This window comes from Meriones unguiculatus, chromosome 11, assembly GCF_030254825.1.
Source record: "Meriones unguiculatus strain TT.TT164.6M chromosome 11, Bangor_MerUng_6.1, whole genome shotgun sequence".
In the NCBI taxonomy this organism is placed as follows: Eukaryota; Metazoa; Chordata; class Mammalia; order Rodentia; family Muridae; genus Meriones; species Meriones unguiculatus.
The window spans coordinates 96883937-96906244 of NC_083359.1; the positions used below are offsets into that span (position 1 = coordinate 96883937).

General features: G+C 35.9%; 1 protein-coding gene across 5 annotated transcripts in view; it reads right to left on the minus strand.

The window, feature by feature from the left end:
- Akt3 (AKT serine/threonine kinase 3) overlaps nt 1-22308 on the minus strand; it is a 239096-nt gene that overhangs the window by 90918 nt on the left and 125870 nt on the right. For all 5 annotated transcript variants that reach the window (XM_060364761.1, XM_060364757.1, XM_060364758.1 and 2 more), the window contains 5 exons: nt 17498-17609; nt 15647-15791; nt 10123-10254; nt 3055-3120; nt 1589-1657 (listed from right to left, as the gene is read on the minus strand). In XM_060364761.1, the coding sequence (XP_060220744.1) occupies nt 1589-1657; nt 3055-3120; nt 10123-10254; nt 15647-15791; nt 17498-17609 (524 nt within the window). The remainder of the gene's footprint in view (nt 1-1588; nt 1658-3054; nt 3121-10122; nt 10255-15646; nt 15792-17497; nt 17610-22308) is intronic.

Sequence of the window (22308 nt, forward strand, 5' to 3'; positions counted from 1 at the left end):
AAAACCCCTTCCCCGGAAAAGATTATCTACATTTTAAATTCTGACAGGTACCAAGATGGAAGTTGCATTACTTTCATTTCTACCTCTATGAGTAAAATTATAACCTTTAGGTGAATGGCTCCCAAATCAGTCCTCCTTTTTTCTTCTAATTCAACACATATAGTTCAAGATAACAGTAAAAACTCTTTAAAAAAAAAAAATCAACGTTATAGTCTCACTCCAAAAATATTTCTCATAACTTGAGTATATACAATAATTTCACATGATTTCGACAATAATTCATGTGTGGATCTTTATCTGTTCTTACCCATATCCAACAAACTATAGATTCCAGCCCCATCTCCTTCCTATCTCATGGACATCTGACTCAAGTTCCAAGTTCTCTGGACCTGCGCTATAGTTCTCCTCCTGCTCAAGTTTTCTCTGTTCTGTGCTCACCCACCAATGACAACCTGTCATCTCTACCTCACATGCTACTTCGGTTTAGGCAGCCCACAAATAAAACCTCAAAAAGCCTACATTTAATGAGGAATTAATTGTCTTGTATGAATTTATTTGTTTTTAAGACTTATACATTCTAACAGATAATATGCTCACAATAGAAACTACATATTCCTTTATAACAAAGGCAATATTTTAACACATTTAAATAAATCTGTACTGTCTCAACACTCAGAACATGTTTACCAAGTAAATGAATGAAATGTTAAAATAAAATAATTTCTATATATCAGATAGCATTTTTGAAAAATATTCTATTTTTAGAATATTTTTAAATATCTAGCAGATATTTAGATTGCAAAATAATATTTAAAAGTCTATGAGATAAATTTATTTAATACATTTATTAATATATTAATTAATACTTATTTCTGAAAGTTCAGTATTTAAAGTATTTCGAGTTACTATTTCCTTACATTACACTTTTCCTTCACATCAACTTTGTTCAGAACAGGAAGGAGATAAAGGAAAAGTACTAGTGAAATGATTTAATTTCTCCTCAAATCTGTAAGATTTGTAAATGCTTCATCTCAGTTACTACTAACTAACACATACAAGGACAAAAAGTTCAGCTACAATGTGTCTATAGAAAACACTTTGGCTGAGTTCAAAACAGGTTTAAAAAGTTTTACAAATTCCACAGAAGGCTTGCTTGAAAGGTTATCTAAAACATAATTATGCACCTATGGCTCCATAACCTAATAACATAATTTCAAAATTCATACTGTCCAGACTGAAGAAGTGTTTCAATCTTTAAGAGAACTTGTTTTTTGCAGAGAACCCATGTCCAATTCCCATCGGGCTCAAAACTCAAATTCCAAAAGATCTGATGCCCTTTTCTGACCTTTGTGGGAACCAAGGGAACATGTGCTGCACAAGAACAACACACAGGCAAAACACTCACACATAAATAAATCTAAAACCAGTAAATCAGTAGAGGGGATCTGATCACAGGACAGCCGGTTCAGAGTCAAAAATGGTGAATAATGATGAATGCTGGTATTCGCTTGCTTTTTCCTTTTTACATAGTTCAGAATCCCAGTAATATTTCTGAAATATAAAAATGTTTTACCACAATATAACTCACCTCTCCTCCATTAACATATTCCATCACAAAACACAGACGGTCTTTTGTCTGGAAGGAATATTTCAAGGACTTCAAATGAAAAAGAAAACAATGTTAATTATAATCCTATATTTTTACAACTATAATGGTACCAAAAATAAAACACTTAAAAATAGTCAGCATAACTGATGAACTCATATTGTTTCTTAACAGCATATTTACTTCATAAGAGTGCTTCCTAAGAATACGGTAAATAAAAGTAAATTTAGTAATGGTGATGAGAACTTTCAATCCATTGTGACAGCTTTAACTGAGTTAGTACTCAAGGCTCTAGGCTTCATCTTTGTAGTCTCTACAAGAATCTCTAGTAACAGCTCCTCAGGAACAGGGTTCCTCTTACTTACTATATTCAATATCATTTCAGTGTTACTTTGTATATGCTGGTCTAACTTAATCAATAAGGTAGGCCCTGTTAACTTTGTAAGTCACAAAAAGAGACTAAAATGTTCTTATTACACTGAAAAATACATATGAAACACTTTAGCAAAGACCAGGTATGTACTGATTACTCCAAGAATGTTTACTTTAGATAGTCCTAAATGTTAATAAAGGATTCCAATTTTAAACTGTAGCTGTTATTTTTAATCTTAATATGCTTGGTACAGTAAGGAACATAGATAAACTTTCTATTTATCATCTATTTTACAAATAACCCGGACTGGATTAAAATAGCCTGTTTGAAAACATACTGAATGCATTAAGTCATGGTTTATACTTTCTCTAATGAAGAAAACACAGAAGGACTCATTCTGTATTTAATACATTCCACATCTCTGTATTTCCACCACAAAAAAGATATCTTATTTCTATGAAATCTGGTTTTAAAAATTTGACCTCTGAAAACTAAAGAGAAGGCTATGTGGTCATTTGAATACTTATCTGAAGCCAGCGAACAAAAGGAATGTAACATCTTCACTTACTTTTTGTCTTTTGCGATAGCTCTGATACTGTAACCAAGGTGTCCCTAGGATTCACTAGAGCACCTAGGTCAGCCCCACACATGAGAAGAGCCTCCTGTCACAGACTCCTCGATACTGGAATTACAGTCAGGAGCCACCATGCCTGGACTGCATTACTATTTAAAAATAAAATTAAAATAAACTTCTAAATGTCTACCATTTTATCAATGAACTCCTTAAAATGGCAGAGGTGGCCTTTTTGGTATGTGAACATTTTTTTAAAGTCAGGAAGATTCATGGGTGGGAGAAAAGGTTTTTTAAAAAGATGATAGACAATATACCTATCATATAGACCATACAATTAATTTATGTCTTTCGACAGTTTCAAAGAACCTGAATTTATAGTCTATCATAAAGAATGTGGTACACATAAGTAAATGTTACTTAAAACACTGTCATAGTTTTATTCTATAATAAAACCCCACTATATTTAAAATATCATAATAGCAGAGTCCTCTAAGCACTTACTGTTAAGAATGGATGTCTGGTATTCTTTAGTACTCTGCTTTCAGTAAGCGTGTGTGCCACTTCATCCTAAAATGAAAATAAAAACTATAAATACTTTTCATAAATACTAATAATACAAAAATTTCACCACTTTTCAAAAATCAGAAGACACTACTTAGAGATAGTTGGCCAATAAAAATTAGATCATAAAGATAAAAATGGTGAATAGTACATCGTGGAACTGAATCATATTTATTATCTTATAAAAAGCATTTAACCTTAGTTTGTTCCTATAAGAAAAATGAGAAAAAGATTTATCAAAGGAGCTAATATTCTAAGGCCATTTTGGCAAGGGAATATCAATCGTGTATGAATGAAAAGTAAAGTGAAATAAGAACGTAATATTTAAAGCAACTTAGACCAAGGATAAGTATTATTTAATTTATAGGATCCAATTTTTAAGTGCTCAAACAATTTAAAAGTCATTGCCATAGTATACTGTTATGCCTTATCAACCATAATAACATTTAATAGAAAACAAATAAAAATCAGAAACGATACAAGAACTTTTAAGTCGTTATATTCATTAGTAACTAGAATAATGGTTACCATATAGCAAGGAAGTAATGTTTGGAATCGAATGAATGTCATAAAGGCAAAAGCTCATTCATTCAAGCATTACTTCAACAACTATGCAGAATTATGTACGTTTAACTTACACACACAGGGTCAGGAACAAAGAAACAAATGAAGTCCCTGTTCTCATGAAACTTTCATTCTAATAAGTCAAACAATGATCAGTATTAATGGACAAAGCCAAGTGGGTATTGGATAATGAATGTCATATAAAAATGTGAATTAGATGAAGTACATAATTAAGCAAGTGATAAACAGAACTAACCAATTCATTTAAAAAATTCCTTGCAGTATACATTTAAAATGCTAATGGCAATACTGGTATAGAGCTGTGTTATAAGAAAAAGGTAAGATTTCTTTCTTCACAGATTTCACAGGGGAGTGAATATGATAAATAACTAACAAATTTAAGAAGTAATATACTCATTAGCAAGAGTGTTGTTTATGTTCTATTATAAATCAGACAGAGAAGGAAAACACCATTGCTACTGAAAAATGTTAAGCGTAATGTGATCCAATGCCAACTGAAGAGAACAGTGGCTAACCCAACGTGATTTCCACTTTTTACAGTTTACTAACTCTACATTGGTAAATACAGTAAAACAGAAGACATTAAAGTACTTCAAGACAGAAATAAGGTAACTTGGACTAATGGGGTGTTTCAGAAATTTTTAGATTTAAAATGAACAGAAATATTCTAAAAGTCACATGCCTCCACCAAAAAGGTAAATCAAAAGAAATGTGTAATTATATGCAGTGAAAAAAATATTCCAAAGAGATTACATTTACCTGCTGGGGGCTACTATGCTCAGTAATCTGAGTCAGAGAACTAGACAGGTGCCGCAAACAGTGACTAACAAACCATTACAATATCAAAAAAGAAAATCTGATGCTTGAGAAAACATTTTAGGATATTTCATCCTGCTTTGGTAAAAAAGCCATACATACAATATTTTCCTACAAAAGCTTGTAAATTTGGGGGGAGAGCTGGGCATGGTGGTGCACACCTTTAATGCCAGCACTCAGGGAGGCTGAGACAGGCAGATCTCTACAAGTTTAATGCTAGCCTGGACTACAAAGTGAAAAAGGACAGCCAAGGCTACACAGAGAAATACTGTCTCAAAAAAAAATTGGGGGGGGTGAGAAGACGTTTCCTCTAAATTCTTCAGTCTACTTAACCACATGTACATAGCAAAGCAAAGATATAAAAAAGTATAAGGCAAGAAAGTTCTGTTATAAACAAACAATTAAGAGGTAATAAGATAGATCAATTTCAATATATTAAAATATATTTCCTATCATAGTTTAAATATAAGGTCAGAAATATTCTCATTAATACAAATTCAATGGTACTGTACTTCACATACTAATTAGTTTTTCTATGAAGATATGGTATATTCAAGCTAAGAAATAAACACAGATGCCAATAATTTTTAATTACAGTTAAAAGCAACATGCCAAAACAAAAAGTTAAAAATAACAGTGACAAAATTTAGTGGCTAAAACAATGCAATGCTTATTTTAAATTCATTCACTGATAATAATTACAAATGAAAAGTTCTAGAAGTACTAAGATTTAGAAAAATTATATTCTTATAAAATAGTTTTTGAAAAACAGATTTCCATATATTCAACCATCCTGAAATACTAAATAATGAATCTTCAAGTCTAATTTCTTTCACAGAAAGAAGTTTAGAGGGAATCCGGCTCCTGAGGGCATGAGGTGCAATCATTCTCTCTAATGTTATCACCAAGATATATGGTCTAAAAGTCTTCCTTCATTTGCCTGCTCACTATTTTATGACAGTTTTATTTGTTTCTTTGAGTGAATGAGAAAAAAAAAAAGAACAATGAAAAGAAGCATATTAATTAAAAACCAAACAGGGAAAACATGCTTATACCATTAACAAAGATCTAAAGATAAAACTTGGGTTTATGACTATGATTTACAGTAGTAAATTGAAGTTCACAGAATATAATTTCTTAAGCACAGATGAAAGAGGGTATTAATCCATATCTAGCTCCAATAACAATGGTCAATTCTACTTCACAAGACTGCCTATCTTCAAACAGCTTCAACATCTACAAGACTAGGTCCTAGTTTTATTCCTGTTACTTTTTGTATATTGACAACAGGTCTCAAGCTTGCTGATATCAGGACATATTGTATCTGAAAGCATTTACCTCCTCCTTCCCTCCAGACCAATAAATGAGACTGGAGGAGAAGATGAAGTAAGTATGGACACGCCAGGGGGATGACATAAGGCACACTATTTTAATTAAAGCACAATAACTTCAAGGACCCCTGTTTACTTGCTCACTGTCTCCAGAAGCCAAGTATTAGCAACCTACTTCACTGCTTGCTTTTCATGAAGACATATCATACTTTTAAAGCTTTTGAACCATGGCTCTAACCTTCTCATACTGAAAGTCTGAGTACTGAACTTTTAAATTAGATTCCAAGTTCTAATATTTCTTCCCTTTCTATTTGTTTTTTCTATATTCCTCAATTTCTCAAGATTTTTTTTTTACCTACTTGGAGGAGTAAAACGGTTATGTGTGTGCCAAAGAGAATTACCTAGATGAACCCTAGGACACAGAATTTACAAGAACAATCAGAAACTTCATTAAGTATTTTAAGGAACTTAGAAAATAAATACGTGAGTGATGCCAAAGGAAACACAAACATGATGTTGACAATGATGAAGACAATCCAGAATTTTTAAATAAAAGTCAATAAAGAGATAGAAACATTGGCTGCTCAGTGTCCAAGTGGGTTCCCTAGTAAGGGGATAAGGGGCTGTCTCTGACATGGACTCAGTGGCTGGCTCTCTGATCACCTCCGTCTGGGGGGGGGGGTGCACCCTTGCCAGGCCACAAAGGAAGATAATGCAGCCAGTCTTGATGAGACCTGATATTTAAGGGTCAGATAGAAGGGAAGGAGGTCCTCCCCTATCAGAGGATTAGGGAAAGGGCATAGGGAGAGAAGAGGGAAGATGGGTGGGAATGGGAAAAGATGAGGGAGTGGGCTGCTGAGGGGATACAAAGTCCATAAATTGCAATAAATAACTATATAAATAAAATTAAATTAAAAAAAAAGAAATAGAAACATTGAAGAGGACCCAAGTAGAAATGAAGATGAAATAGAAAAGCCCAGTGACCCAACTAGAAAATGCAAAAGGAAAACCTTTCAAGCAGAATGGATCAAGTAGAAGAGAAACTATTAGGCCTCAAAGATGAAGTAGAGATCAACTTGCCTCTGCCTCCTGAGTTCTGGGAGTACTCACCGCAGCTGGCTACGTTATTGACTGTGTGTGTAAACCATTCTCACATCTCAAAGGCAACTTGGTAATAGTTGATAATCTTTTTGATGTTTATGTCTGTATTTGCTTTGTAACTATTTTATTGAGGTTTTTTTTTTAAATCTGTGTTCATTAGGGGTGTTGATCTCTAGTTTTCTATATTTTTTAATTGTGTCTTTTACTGGTTTTGTTACTACAGTGATACTGGTCATAGAATTTTGGAGTGTTCCTCCTGTTTGTATCTGTTTTAATAGTTTAACAAGGATTGACCACAGGTCTCTGAAAGTCTGGTAGAATTCTACTATGAGTCCACCTGGGCCTGGGCACCTTTGGTTGGAAGACTTTCTATTCTATTTTCATTTCCTGTGGGGCTGTTTTGTTGTTTACTTCTTGCTTTAATTTTGGTGGTTAGACTGAAAGTAGAAAGTCATTTGTTTCTTTTAGGTTTCCCAACTTAATGAAATGTAGTTTTAAAAAAAAAAGTATTCTGGAGATCCAAGATGGCGGCACCAGGAGGACACTCTTTCTGACCAGCAGCACAGCAGGATCTGCACAGTGACCAGCAGACAGAACTCTGGGTCCTAAAAACACCAGCGATTGTGTTTCCCATGTGAGAGGAAATCCCACGGTGTGGGCTTCAATCAGCTTCAAGTCACCCAGCTAAACCACGGAAAAGGTCCCAGTTCCACCAGGTACTTGGTCGCCAGCCCAGAGCCACATGCAGGCAAGTGCTCTGATCACTGTCCCAGACTGAACTGTGGACCCCACAACACCAGAGACTGGGATTTCAAGTCAAGAGAAAACCCCACAGTGCAGGAAACAATCAGGACCGACTTTAGGTCACCTAGACAATTGGTCCAGCAGGCGCCCAGAGCCTGGCACACAAGCGCCAGCACAGAGTCTGCCTGCGAGCCCCCGATTCACTGCCCTGGAGAGAACTGAGGGCTCCAGGGCACCAGAGTCTGAGTTTCTCTGTTGGGTGGAAACCCATAGTGAGGTAAACAGCAGTTCTGACCTCAGAGCACTCAGCCGACACCCCCCCTCCCCAAGAGTTCTCAGGAAAAGTTAACCAGTTTCTGCAAGCGCCCAGGTGCCCAATCACCAGCAAGGTGGAGCCACGCGCCTGTGCCTGTGTGTCCTACTTGCCAAACTGGACAGAACTGCACTCCCCAAAACACCACAGTCTGGGTGTCTCTGTTGAGAGGAAACCCCACAGGGGGTAAAACATCAGGTCCAAGACTCAGGACACCCAGCTCCAGAAGACTTTCTGGGTTCACGCAGACTCTAGGCTCGGGCTTTCTACTGCAGGCATGAGTGCCCTGCTCACCTGCCATTGATTACTGTTAGGGCACTGGGGCACACAGCTGCAACCTCAGACCTATAAAAGCCTGAGAGCCATGGGAGCAGCCCTCAGATACTGCTCCAAGGTGTGATCAGTTATCCCTAGCTAAACTGACAAAACCACAGGACTCCCTGGTTCTTCACAAGGGCTGCACCCAGCAAATACAGCTTAAGAGCAGCAGCAGCAGCAGCTCACTAAATACAGCAGCAGGGCAGCCGTCTCCAGGACTTCTGATGAGAGGAGAGCCTTCCTGAATACCACAGTTACCACACAGGTCCATATGCATGAGGTAAACTGTGGCAATTCCTAAGAAGCACTGCCATTCAGTTGACCCAAAAGCAGAGATCTCCTTCAGAACCCTGCCAAGGGGATTCTCCCCATCCCAGGAACTAGCAGGCACCAGAAACTAACAGACAATGCCTGAGACAGGCAGATAGGTAGAGGCCACCATAAAAGTACAACCAACAAAAGGCAAAGCAATATGGCACCCCTAGAACTCAGTTATCCAGGGGCAAGTAGCCCTGGACACCCTAACATAAGTGAAATTGAAGAAGATGACCTTACATCTATGCTTAAGAAGAGGTTAATGAAGGAAACAAATAAAATGCATAAAGAATTAGAGGAAGATAAAGTAAAACAGATCATGGCCATCCATAAAAAAAAATACAGGAAGATGCAGCCAAACAGTTTGTGGCTTTCAGAGAAGAAATTATTAAATCACTGAAAGAAATAAAAGAAAAAGAGGAATGTTCAAACAAACAGGTTAAGGAATTGAAGGAAAAACAGGAAAATACAGTCAGACAGGTGAAGAAAATCAACAAAATGGTTCAAGATCTGAAGATAGAATTGGAAAAATTAAAGAAAACACAAATAGAGGAAATCATGGAGAGGGAGAACTAAGGAAAGAAAACAGAACTACAGAGGTAAGCATAACCAACAGACTACAAGAGATGGAAGAAAAAAAAGTATTCCCTTATCTTATTCTTAAATTCTTTGGTGTGAGATGAAATCTCAGAGTTGTTTTGATTTGCATTTCCCTGATGACTAAGGATGTTGAGCATTTCTTTAAGTGTTTCTCTGCCATTCCATATCCCTCTGTTGAGAACTCTCTGTTTAGCTCTATACCCCATTTTTTTAAATTGGATTATTTGGTTTGTTTGTATTTAATTTCTTGAGTTCTTTTTTTTTTCCTTTTTTTTAATTTAATTTTTTTTCTTATCAGTTACATTTTATTAGCTCTGTATCCCAGCCGTGTCCCGCTCCCTCATTCCCTCCCAATCCCACCCTCCCTCCCTCATCTCCACCGTGCCCCTTTCCAAGTACACTGATGGGGGGAGACCTCCTCCCCATTCATCCGATCCTGTTTTATCAGGTATCTTCAGGACTTGAGTTCTTTATATATTTTGGATACTAGCCCTATGTCAGATATAGGGTTGGTGATTTTTCAATGGCAATATTGAAAGCCAGAGGAGCCTGGAATAATGCACTCTAAGTCTTAAAAGACTTGACACAGAGCCAACCTAAACTAATATGCCCAGCAAAACTACCATGATTGAAAGAGAAACAAAAACTTTTTGTAACATAAACAACCTAAAAAAATTAAATCCAAATACAAACTCTATGGCAGCTCAGTATCCAAATGGGTTCCTTAGTAAGGGGAACAGGGACTGTCTCTGACATGTACTCAGTGGCTGGCTCTTTGACCTCCCCCCAACCATTCCTGAGGGAGGAGCAGCCTTGCTAGGCCACAGAGGAGGACTTAAAAGAATACTATAGAAAAATTAGTCACTGGTTCTTCTACCAAGTTACCTTTGCAATAATGACTTCTTTCTTCAGAATCTTCATAGCATAGTATTTTCCACTTGCCTTCTCTCGAACCAAAATAACCTTCCCAAAGGTGCCTTTACCTAGTAGCTTCAAATAGTCAAAATCATTCATTGTCTGGAAAATATAAATTAGAAAACCATGATGAAATAGTTGACACAATTTATTGCTAGTATGCTTGTACATACTTACACTGTAAACTCAATACCATTCTTAGCAATTTCTAGACCAATTTCAAAGAAGGAAAAACCACACTACCACTAACTGTCTTTTCAGTAATCTAGAATAATGAAAATAATTTATGTAGCTTTCACAGTTCATAGAAATTATTTTGAACCTAGAATTCCTCTATTAGTCCAATTATTAGTTAAATGGCAGAGCATTTTTAAAAAGTAAAATATGGTTTTAAAAAAGCATTTTCAAGTTTTAAGGTTTTCTTGAATTAAGTACAATTTCCGAAAAGGTGGTATCCAAGAATGTACACGAAAACATTTTTAAATGTAACTAAAGAAACATTTACAACAAAAACTGTAAACCTCCAGCCAGATTGGTTGGAAAGATTCAAAGATAAAAATTATCAACATGAGATGATAAAAGACTGACAGCACTACAAAACCTATAGGTACTAAAGGATTATAAGAGAATAAACCCCTTATGGTAGTAAAACTGACACCGGGATGAAATAAGCAAATTCCCTACATCTCAAACTGCAAGAGGAAGAAACACGTAGGCTGAACAGCCTTATTTAAGAACTGAATTTGTACTACATTTTTTTTTCAATAAGGAAAGTCAACAACATTTCAAGAAAAAAGTTATACCAAGTCTACACAAACTCTTCTTGAAAACAAAAATGAAAAAAAAAATTTCAGTTCACTCTGAGGCCAGACTCTAATATTAAAACCAGACAAAGATATTACAATAAAACTAAAATTAGATACTGAGCTAACATGGGCTACATCTGAGCAGGGTTCTAGGTTGTATCCATACATGGTCCTTGGTTGGAGAAACAGTCTCATGAAAGAGCCCTGTGCCCTGATATATTTGGTCCCTGTGGAGCTCCTGTCCTCTCGAGGTCATACTAACTCCCCCTTCTTTCATATGATTCCCTGTACTCTGCCAAAGGTTTGGTTATGAATCTCAACATCTGCTTTGATACACTGCTAGGTAAAGTCTTTCAGAGGCCCTCTGTGGTAGGTTCCTGTCCTGTTACTTGTTTGCTCATACATCCAATGCACATCCCATTTTTTCTTTCTCAGTGAGGATTGATCATCTTACCTTGGGTCCTCTTTCTTATTTATCTTCTTTAGGTGTACAGATTTTAGTATGTTTATCCTATCTTATAGGTCTAGTATCCACTTATAAGTGAGTATATACCGTGCATGTCTTTCTGCTCCTGGGGTATCTCACTCAGGATGATCTTTTCTAGATCCCACCATTTGCCTGCAAATTTCATGATTTCCATGTTTTTAATTGCTGAGTAGTACTCCATTGTGTAAAAGTACCATAATTTCTGTATCCATTCCTCCATTGATGGACATCTGGGTGGTTTCTAGGTTCTGGCAATTACTATGTAGCCCATGGTAGCTCAGCATCCAAGTGGGTTTCCCTAGTAAGGGGAACAGGGACTATTTCTGACATGAACACGGCTGGCTCTCTACCTCCCCCTCCCCAAGGGAGGAGCAGCCTTGCTAGGCCACAGAGGAGGACATTGCAGCCAGTCCCGAAGATACCTGATAATCTAGGGTCAGATGGAAGGGGAGGAGGACCTCCCCTATCAGTGGACTTGGAAAGGGGAAGGGAGGAGATGAGGGAGAGAAGGTAGGAATGGGAGGGAATAAAGGAGGGGTCTACAGCTGGGATACAAAGTAAATAACCTGTGATTAATATAAAATAAAATAAAATTTAAAAAAAGAAAACTAAAATTGTCCTTCATGTACATAACTTAAAATGTTTAAATATTTCGTAAATGAATGCTAAAATTTAATATCCTTTCCCAATAATTTTGATAATTTTATCCAAATGACAAATTATAACATCTTTAACATATCTCATTCAAAGGAAAAAAGTAAATGCTAAAAAGAGAACAGGAAAAATAACGTATACTTATTAATTTAACTAAAAACAAGCCTGTAGCTGCCGATCTATAGAAAACAAAAATAGTCACTTAGAAAAATAATACATAGTTAAACACACTAGATATCACTAAAAGCTTTAAAAACATAGAGGTTTAAGACCAAAAAATCAGATTTCAAAAATGGCTTGTCTTGTACCCATTGAATACCAATCTGTCTCTTTCCTGCCTCCACCCTTTCCTCTTGCTCTCTCCCTCCCTTACTCTCAATCTCTATCTGGCTGGCATTTTTAATAGTTTTTTTTAAAGATTATAAGTATATAATTTTCCCAATCCCTTTCTTTTTTCCAGCCCCTCCCTGTAACCTTCCTGTTCTTTTTCAAATTCACAGCTTCGTAACTGTCTTTGATCAAATAGTCTAGGAAAGTTCTAGAGACAGTTTTTAGGCATGGCAACTACAGTTTTCTCTCTTAGAAATTCTCAAGCTTCCTTCTGTGTGGAAGATGAGGTTACCTTGATGGAGGAAATACTATGTACCAAGATCTTCCAGGAAATAAGAAACCACAAGCACAGAGAAAATGCAGAACCATGAGGGTTGGTATCAAAGGTAAAAGTCAACACTAAACACGAACAAAACAAACTTTTCTTTGGATTTTTCAAGGAGTAGCACATGGGCAGCCAAAAATAACCTATTTAAAGATCAATGCAAAAAGAACAGAATGGCCCAGCCAGCAACAAAACTATAAACAGGACACTGCTTTGGTTTCTGCTACTTCCGTGACAATAAATAGGTTAAAAGTCTCTTAATCACACCATAAATTGACTTTGTTGTTTAACATGACTTGTAATTAGGACCTTCTTTTTAATCTAAAAGCACTAAAAAAATGACAAAATACTCAAATTATTCTGAATGCAGTTATCATATATAAGTGACTATAATACTAGACTACATTAAACTAAATCATTGGAATCATTATAGAGCAGCCAGTGGTACAAACATACCTTTTGTATACTCCTGTTATTTAAAATTATTTTTAATTAATTTTTTATTAATTACACTTTATTCACTTTGTATCCCAGCTATAACCCCCTCCCTCGTCCTCTCCCAGTCACACCCTCCCTCCCTCATCTTCTCCCATGCCCTTTTCCCAGTCCACAGAAAGGGGAGATTCTCTTCTCCTTCCATCTGACCCTAGCCTATCAGGTCCCATCAGGACTGGATACACTGTCTTCCTCTGTGGCCTGGTAAGGCTACACCCTCCTCAGGAGGAGGTGATCAAAGAGCCAGCCACTGAATTCTCTGGACAGTCTGTGTTGCCATTACTAGGGCATCCACTTGAACACTGAGCTGCCATGGGATACATCTGTGCAGGGGTTCTAGGTTATCTCCACATATGATCCTTGGTTGGAGTATGTCTCAGAAAAGACCCCTGGACCCACTTTTTTTTTTTTTTTTTGGTTCTGTTGCTCACCTTGTGGAACTCCTGTCCCGTCCAGGTCTTTTTATCTCCCCCTTCTTTTGTAAGATTCCTTGCACTCTGCCCAAAGTTTGGCTATGAGCCTCAGCATCTACTTGGATACCCTGCTGGGTAGAATCTTTCAGAGGCCCTCTGTGGTAGGTTCCTGTCCTGTTCCCTGTAGATATAGATCCCGTTTCCCTTTCTGGGTGAGGATTGATCATCTTACCCAGGGTTCTCCTTCTTGATTAGGTTCTTCAGGTATACAGATATTAGTATGTTTATGTATTTATGTGTCTAATATCCACTTATAAGTGAGTATATACCATGTGTGTCTTTCTGCTTCTGACTTACCTCACTCAGGATGATCTTTTCTAGTTCCCATCAAATGCCTGCAAATTTCATGATTTTCCTTGTTTTTAATTGCTGAATAGTATTCCATTGTGTAAATGTACCACAATTTCTGTATCCATTCCTCCACTGAGAGACATCTAGGTCGCTTCCAGATTCTGGCTATTATGAATAAAGCTGCTATAAACATGGCAAATGTCCTTTTTGTATACTTGAGAATATTTTGGTTATATGCCTAAGAGTGCTATAGCTTGAGTTAACACTATTCCTAATTGTCTGAGAAAGCGAAGACCCAGAAATAAACCCACATGCCTATGGATACTTGATTTTTGACAAAGAAGCCAAAACCATGGAAAAAAGACAGCATCTTCAACAAATGGTGCTGATCTAACTGGATGTCTATATCTAGAAAAATGCAAATAGATCTATATTTATCATGCTGCACAAAACTAAAGTCTAAGTGGATCAAAGACCTCAACATAAAACCAGACACACTAAATCTGTTAGAAGAGAAAGTGGGGAAGAGCCTTGAACTCACTGGCAGAGAAGACAACTTCCAGAACAGAACACCAACAGCACAGGCTCTAAGACCAACCAATAAATGGGACCCCATGAAACTGAAAAGCTTCTGTAAAGCAAAGGACACTGTTGTCAGAACAAAACGACAGGCTACCCTTTATCTGACAGGTGGCTGATATCCAGAATATATAAAGAACTGAGGAAGTTTAAAAGCAACAAATCAAGTAATCCAATTAGAAAATGGGGTACAGAGCTAAACAGAGAATTCTCAATAGAGGAATATCGAATGTCAGAGAAACACTTAAACAAATGCTCAATGTTCTTAGTCATCAGGGAAATAAAAATCAAAACAACCCTGAGATTCTACCTCACCCCCACCAGAATGGCTAAGATCAAAAACTCAAGTGACAATACATGCTGGAAAAGATGTGGAGAAAGGGGAACCCTCCTCCATTGCTGGTGGGAATAATGTAAACTTGTACAACCACTTTGGAAATAAATTTGGCGCTTTCTCCGACAATAAAACTATTTTAAATTCCACTTACTTTCTGCCCATTCTTTCCTGTATGTGAGAATTTCAAAATAATCACAGTAGTTTTAAATACGTTACATAAAGAAGTTATTTTGAAAATTGTTATAATAATGAAAGATGTTATTTACAATTCCTATTAAATTATATATTAATCTGAAGCATTGAGGAAAAATAAGTTGAGTTTTCTTTCTTGATTAGCTCAGAGCTCAAGTAAAAGAAAAGGTATTACTTTAGTGACTTCTCACTTTCCAGGTAGGTTTCATGAGATTGAAGGCACAGGGCAGAAACCCCAGAGTTATTTCCCTTAAGGAAAACATTTGGTTTCCAAGTTTCTAAAGTGTTGTTACCAACAAGATAAAATATCATCTATAAAGTACATCAATCTCTACTCTTTAATAAGTCCCACAAACATCCAGTGCTGAAGTGTTGGTCAATCATTTGGCTTTAAGCAAAAGGTACTTCAGGTTCACAAAGTTAAACAAACAATAAGAAAATTGGCTAACATCGTTCTCAAAAGCAGTTTTCAGCATATTTTTTCTAAACAAATTAAGACTATTTAGAAGGCGAATTACTTTCTACCTTTCTTTTATGATGGGTTGTAGATGCATCCATCTCTTCCTCTCCTATATTATCAATTTGTGAAGTTGGACTACAATTCATTCTCTCTTCTTCTTGTCTCTGCAGTCGGTCTGCTACAGCCTGGATAGCTTCTGTCCATTCTTCTCTATAAGAATGAGTTCAATTTCCATTAACAAAAGACGTTAAGTTACTTAAATATTTGTAAATTTTAAGATGAATACAAAGAGTCCACTGTGTAGCCACCCTCCCTAAGGGATAATAATTCTAAAAACCTAGAGTCAGGAGTAGCATTTACATCAGAATCATTTATGTTCACTTACTATTGCATATAATGTGTTTGTCTACACACACAGAGACAGACACACACATAATTTAACTGAAGTTACTTTGGTGTGACAATATAATCCCCCAAACCCTAGACTATCAACAAAAACCTTAAGTGCATGGAAAAACTCCTCTTGAGCTTTTGGTAGGGAGTCCAGGAGATGGCCCCAAACAATACAGGCTATTGCTATCGCCTCTTGTTGCTTTCAGAAAAGGAAGTTCAAAACACCCTGAAGATACCACCCACTTAAACAGAGATTTAGAGGAATCAATCATTATCTGGTATGAAAGCTCCCTTCCTGATAACTAGTTTTCACAGATCTGAAAGGAGTTATGCAAACTGCCCAGAGAGAAAGTAACCAATGTAGGTTATGTAGGTGTATGCCTACGAACCCCAACAATGACCAGAACGGCAATATTTTCTCAAAGGGGAAATGGTATCACTTATACAGCAAAACCTTCACAATTTATTGATCAAAAATGTTATAAAATAAAAAATGCTAGGGAAAGGCACTTGCCTATAATCCCAGCACGCAGGGAGGCAGACTTCTGAGTTCAAGGCCAGCCTGGTCTATAAAGAGAGCCCACGACAGCCAAAGCTACACAGAGAAACCCTGTCTGAAAAAGAAACAAACAAACAAAAAAAACACAAACGAACAAAAATCCTAGGGCTAGCTTACACCTCAATAACAGAACACCCACATTGCATTTACAAAGCCATAGGCTCAATAACAGAGTATTTCAAAAAACAATCAAAACTCTTGTCATTGTTCATTTATTAGGATTTTAAAAGATTATTTTGTTTTCCTTAAAGTCATAGAGAAGCATGTTACTCATTTAGAAAATGAGGCTATTAATATCATTAATAACATCTGCAGAAAACTAACTTGGTGATTGAGGTTGCTAGACCTAACTCTTTATGAAGCCATTAGATAAAAGAATATTAAGATAGAACTAGAAAGTAAGAAAATAGATATAAAAACAGTAGCTTAAAGAATAAAAATATAGCCCATGATTGTCATAAAGCTGATCAATTCATGATATTATTGCTCATCAGTCACATGACATCGATTAGTAACTCTAATCAATCCTATTATTCACTAATATTCTAAACTTAAGACAAATTTCTCAGAATCCTTCTCATCATAATATTCCAGACAGCCATATGAAACTAACATGAATACAGGCAGGAATCCTGCTTGAATATATTTACTACCACATTTTATTCAAAATTTCAAACATGAGTACAACCAACTGGATGCATTATAAGTTAGTTTGTATATAAAATGTGTTCAATTTAAAAAAATTATTTATGCACCATTTTCTCTGAAAAAGTTTATTTTGAAGTAATCCAAGGATGATTTATTATTTTTCCAGGCCCAGTCAAAAATGCAAGACAACAGAAACAGAACAATAAAGTGTAATATATTGCAAATATATTTATATCTGGTTATAAATAATGAATCCAGCTACAAATATATCTTTAGACTATTTCTTTAATATAATAAAAATGAACAAGTCTCTTACCTTTCCTCTGGTGTATCTACATGGAATGTTCTCTCTATAACAGTGGTCCACTGAAGACATCTGATAATAAATGTATTTGGCTTTGGTCGTTCTGTTTTCATTAACTGGCATTCTATAAATAAAACATACAAGTACTTAAACCATTAAGTAAATAGTTAGCTACATAGTATTTTCTAAACAAAATCCACAGCAACTGACAGCTTTCCACAAATATCTGTTCAAGGTTATTCATAACCTGACCTTAGCATTTATTTCTTTACAGCAGCCTATCACCACTCTGACCAGTTCAGCCTGCTAAACTAGACTCTTCAATTTTTCCCAAACACATCCTGTTCCTTCCTGTGTCTTTAATTTTTGCTCAGTAGCTTCTACTATCTGAAACACCTATTTATTTTACCCTTTTTAATTAGCAAGCCCCAACTGTCATAGCAATACCAATCCTTTAAAGTCTAGATGAAATCATACTCATTCGTCTACTTTTGGGCACAGACTTGCCATCTCCCCTTATATAGTTTCACTCATTTATTATTGAAGCCCTTGTTTTTCACTCAACATAATATTATAGTATCAAACATCTTAAAAGGTAGCTTTTATTCTTGTGAAGTCTTCTGAAACAATAAACTGATTGTAATTCTTTGTGTACACAGTCAAAAACTAGAATCAGTCATAATTCTGTTGGGAAATATCTAAGAAGACTTCAAAGAAAAGTATAGCATACTGAAGTATGAATTTCAGAGTTCCCATGCCTCTCTCACAAGGGAAAGGAAAGTAGAAGCCGCTTCTAAAAGATAAGCCAAGTAGAAGAGCACAGAACCCTGAAAAACCTATAATCCAATTATGGTTTTATAAGACAGTGATTGTTTCAGGTGATGGGCCAGAAGTAGAAAGAAGTCCGATTGTGTTATTTTATATGACTAGAAGGGCAGAGGTAAAGCATCATCATGAAAGAGTACCTATTGTCAAAAAAAAAAAAAACAAAACACAAGAACAGTAAACCTTAGCTACCCTGGGAGACTGCACACAGAAAGCAAACACAGACCAGGGAGTCTTAATTTGGCCTGCCACAACCCCAGAGTAAGGCAGTTGTATAGTAGGAGGTCAGGCACTGACAAGAACTGTGTGTAGGAAGGGCTCCAATAAAATGAGGAAGTGCCAGGAAGGACCTGGTTAACTGAAAAGTTAACCTGAAAAGTCACGCTGCAGAGTCTGAGAGTTCCAAGCCTGAGGTCAGCAGGAAGATAAAACTCTGAAGCCATCTATTTTGAAAGTTTAAAGGCAGGTATTATGAATGTACAAAGACCAGTGTTATAGTTGATTCCAACAGTTCTAACACACTTGGAAATCAATAACTAGCTAGATAATTTAGCCTCCCTTGGAGAATATGAATCAGGAAAGGTGTAGAATCTCAGTAAAATAGGATACCCTGCCCAGCTCACATATTGCAGTTAAGTATGGTGTGCAGAGAGCCCAGTACATGAACAAGAAGGGAGATTATTGAAGTGAAGATAGTTCTAGCAGACATCAGATACTTGTCCAGTACAGCCAGCAACAACATAAATCAGAAAAGAAGCCCAAAGTCCTCAAGTTGAACAAATCCACCCAACATATTATACACCCAGAACACTACAGTTTCCAAGACATGGAAAGAAACTGCTCCAATACTTCACCTTTTCTTTTAATCTTTGTATTCCACTTTTCCTTTTTATTAAACTTTAAACAATATTTTTATTTAGTGTATTTTTTTACATCATGCTATTTGTTTTTCTTTTTTATACATTAATCTAATGTTTATGTATTCACTGTTGGTCACTCATTTTTCCTTCTCCTTCTCTTTTGTTTCCACATTTTTCCCCTTTCCCACTGTTTTCTACTTTTAATACTATTTTAACTTGAATCCACTGGATTAAAAAGCACATTTTCCTTAACTTCTTTCCTTCATTTAACTAATCTTGTTTATGAAAACCACACCACTGGTATTCTCTCCTTTTTCTACTTTAATATCTGGCTCTTTTCTACACCCTCATAATATTCTTTTAAATTTCCCTTTTAATTTATGTACCTTTGCTTGTCCTCTATTCCTGTCCTTCCCTGTTTCCTGACTGGTGGCTTTGGTGAGCACAGTCCCTAGTTGCTCATTTGCTGGAATGTTTGTTCCTCAGTTGGGAGTGATTAGAAGGTATGGCCTTGTTGGAAAAGGTGTGTCACTAGAGCTGGTCTTTGAGGTTTCAAAAGCCTGCACTATTCCCAGTATCTACCTCCATAACCACACCACACCCCTCTTCCTGCCTCATGGCTCTGGGTCAGATGTGAGCTCTTGGCTAGTGCTCCAGTACTATGCCTGCCTGCCTACTGCTACCATGGTCCTTGACATGGACTCTGCAACTCAATCGAGAAACCAAAAAGTTAGCAACATAGAAAGAAAAAGAAAAATAAATAGGAAAATGGAGGAGGAATAATCAGCAATACTGGTTAAAAAAAAAAAACAAAATAAAAACAAATCAACAAGGAAACATATTGAGGATGACTGGAAATGAAAATTTTAATGAGAAAAAAAAAGAAAAAAATAAAAAAATAAAAGAAATAAAGAAATAGCAGAAAGCACCAGCAACAGACTTGACCGAGCAGAAGACAGAATTAAACAAATCAAAGATAAACAGCAAGTTAAACAAAGAACTACAATTAAATATCAATAAGGTAGTAAACAAATAGGCACACTGCAACATCTAAGAATTCTGAAATACAATCAAGGCACCAAATCTATTAATCCACAGAATAGAATGATCTGCAGTAAACATTATAAATCTATAGATTCCTAAATCTAGAGAGACAGACATTCAAACACAAGAGATTTTTAAAACCCCTAACAGACATGGGGCTCTCTTCAGAACACAACAAAGTCAAAATGTAAAAAAATTTAATGAAAAAAAAAACCAAAAAACATTAAAAGTTGTGTGGGAAAAACCTCCAACTCATAAAGGCAAACATGTTAGAATATAGAATGAAATCAGATTTCTTATTAGTACCCTTAAAGGTCAAGAAACATGGAACTGTGCTACATTCAGTGAATGTGAAAACTGACAAAGTCAGAGACACTTAAAGACAAAAATGAAAGCAATTCATGACCACTAAGCCAGCACTACTGTAGATACTTACAGGAACACTACACAGAAAGCAAGACAGTGTCGATCATAAGAGCATAGAAAAAAAGCAAATTTCATGACAGGAAGGAAGGAAGAAAAGAAACCTAGAAAATAATTTATCATGTTCAGTATACTAAACCAACACGTCCTAATGCTAACAAGAGAGAAAAGGATAAACAACAGTCCAACTAGCCAGAAAAACTGACAAAATTATCATTATCAATAAATGTCTCTTAATATTAACTTAAAAATGTAAGTAATCTCAACTCACCAATGAAAGGACACAGTTTGGCAGGTTGAAAAGCTAAATCTAGCTATCCTTTGTTTCCAAGAAATACACCTCAGTGGTGTAAGGGCCAAAACAGTGAATCAAAGGGTGAAAAACAATCTACCAAGTAAATAGAAACCACAACAAGCTGACTATTCTGATAAGGGAATAAAGTTCATGGTAAAATTAGTCAAAAGAGATACAAAAGAAAGCCACTACATAGTAGTAACGAGAATAATTTATCCAGAAGTTTTATCTTATAAATATAAGATAAAAATATAAGATATTTATATTATAAATATAAATGAACAAATATTAGGCTTCCACTTCAGTGAAAAACTGATGGACATACACAGTCATGTAGGTCCTGAAACACTAATGATTCATGATTGCTAAGGCTACTCTAATCTGTGGACAGGTCATCCGAAACTAAAACCAACTGAACCTGAAAGAAAATCATGAGCACTCCCAGGGCTTTAGAAAAATGAACATGATTACGCTATAAAATACTAACTTTTCAGATTACTATTGTGTGAAGCACTGTGTCTGCATGGCATATGCATTACGCATGCACAGGATTATGCATCCGTGGGTCTGTAGAGAACACAAAAGGACACTGGGCGTCCTCCTTATCACTCTCCATCTTACTCTTCTGAGACAGGGAGCACCGCTTTCAACCTGAAGCTTGCTTTCAAATGTCTGTTAAACTGCCTCTTATATTAGGCAGCTACACTAATTAAGCTCTCCAGAGTAACCAACTACATGCTGAATTTCAAACACTCTGCTTACTTTACACCATTCTGAAACACAGATGACAAAGTTTGTTCGAAATTCTAATTTTTATGCAAACTTGAAAGCCAATTAACAGGACTGCAACATGCCAAATCAATATATATACATATATATATCCAAAAGAAATTTTGAGAAATCATCTGCTCAGATTTTATTAAAAAGTTTAAATTTTTATTTCAACCTTTTCAATCTTCTAAATACTAATTTTATCCTTTTAAAAATATTCTATTAAGGCTGGAAATGGTGGTCTATGTCTCTAATTCTATTACTCAGGAAATAAAGGTAGATGGATCTTTCTAAGTTTGAGGTTATTTTGGTCTACATATGAAGTTCCAGGATAGCCAGGGCTACCTAAAAATTAAACAAATAAATAAAAATTAAACAAAAAAATTCTGATAGTCCATGTAAAAAATATAATGCATTCCATTTGTCCTAACTATATCATAATTTACTGAATAATAAAATGATGCCAACTCTAAGTTTATTTTTAAACTTCTAAGTATAACAGTTCTATTTAATATACTTCCTATTGTTTAATGTTCCCACTACTGTTCAGATGAAAAAGACATGGAGTCCAATTATGGCTCCATCTTAAAAGGTATTCTTGTAAC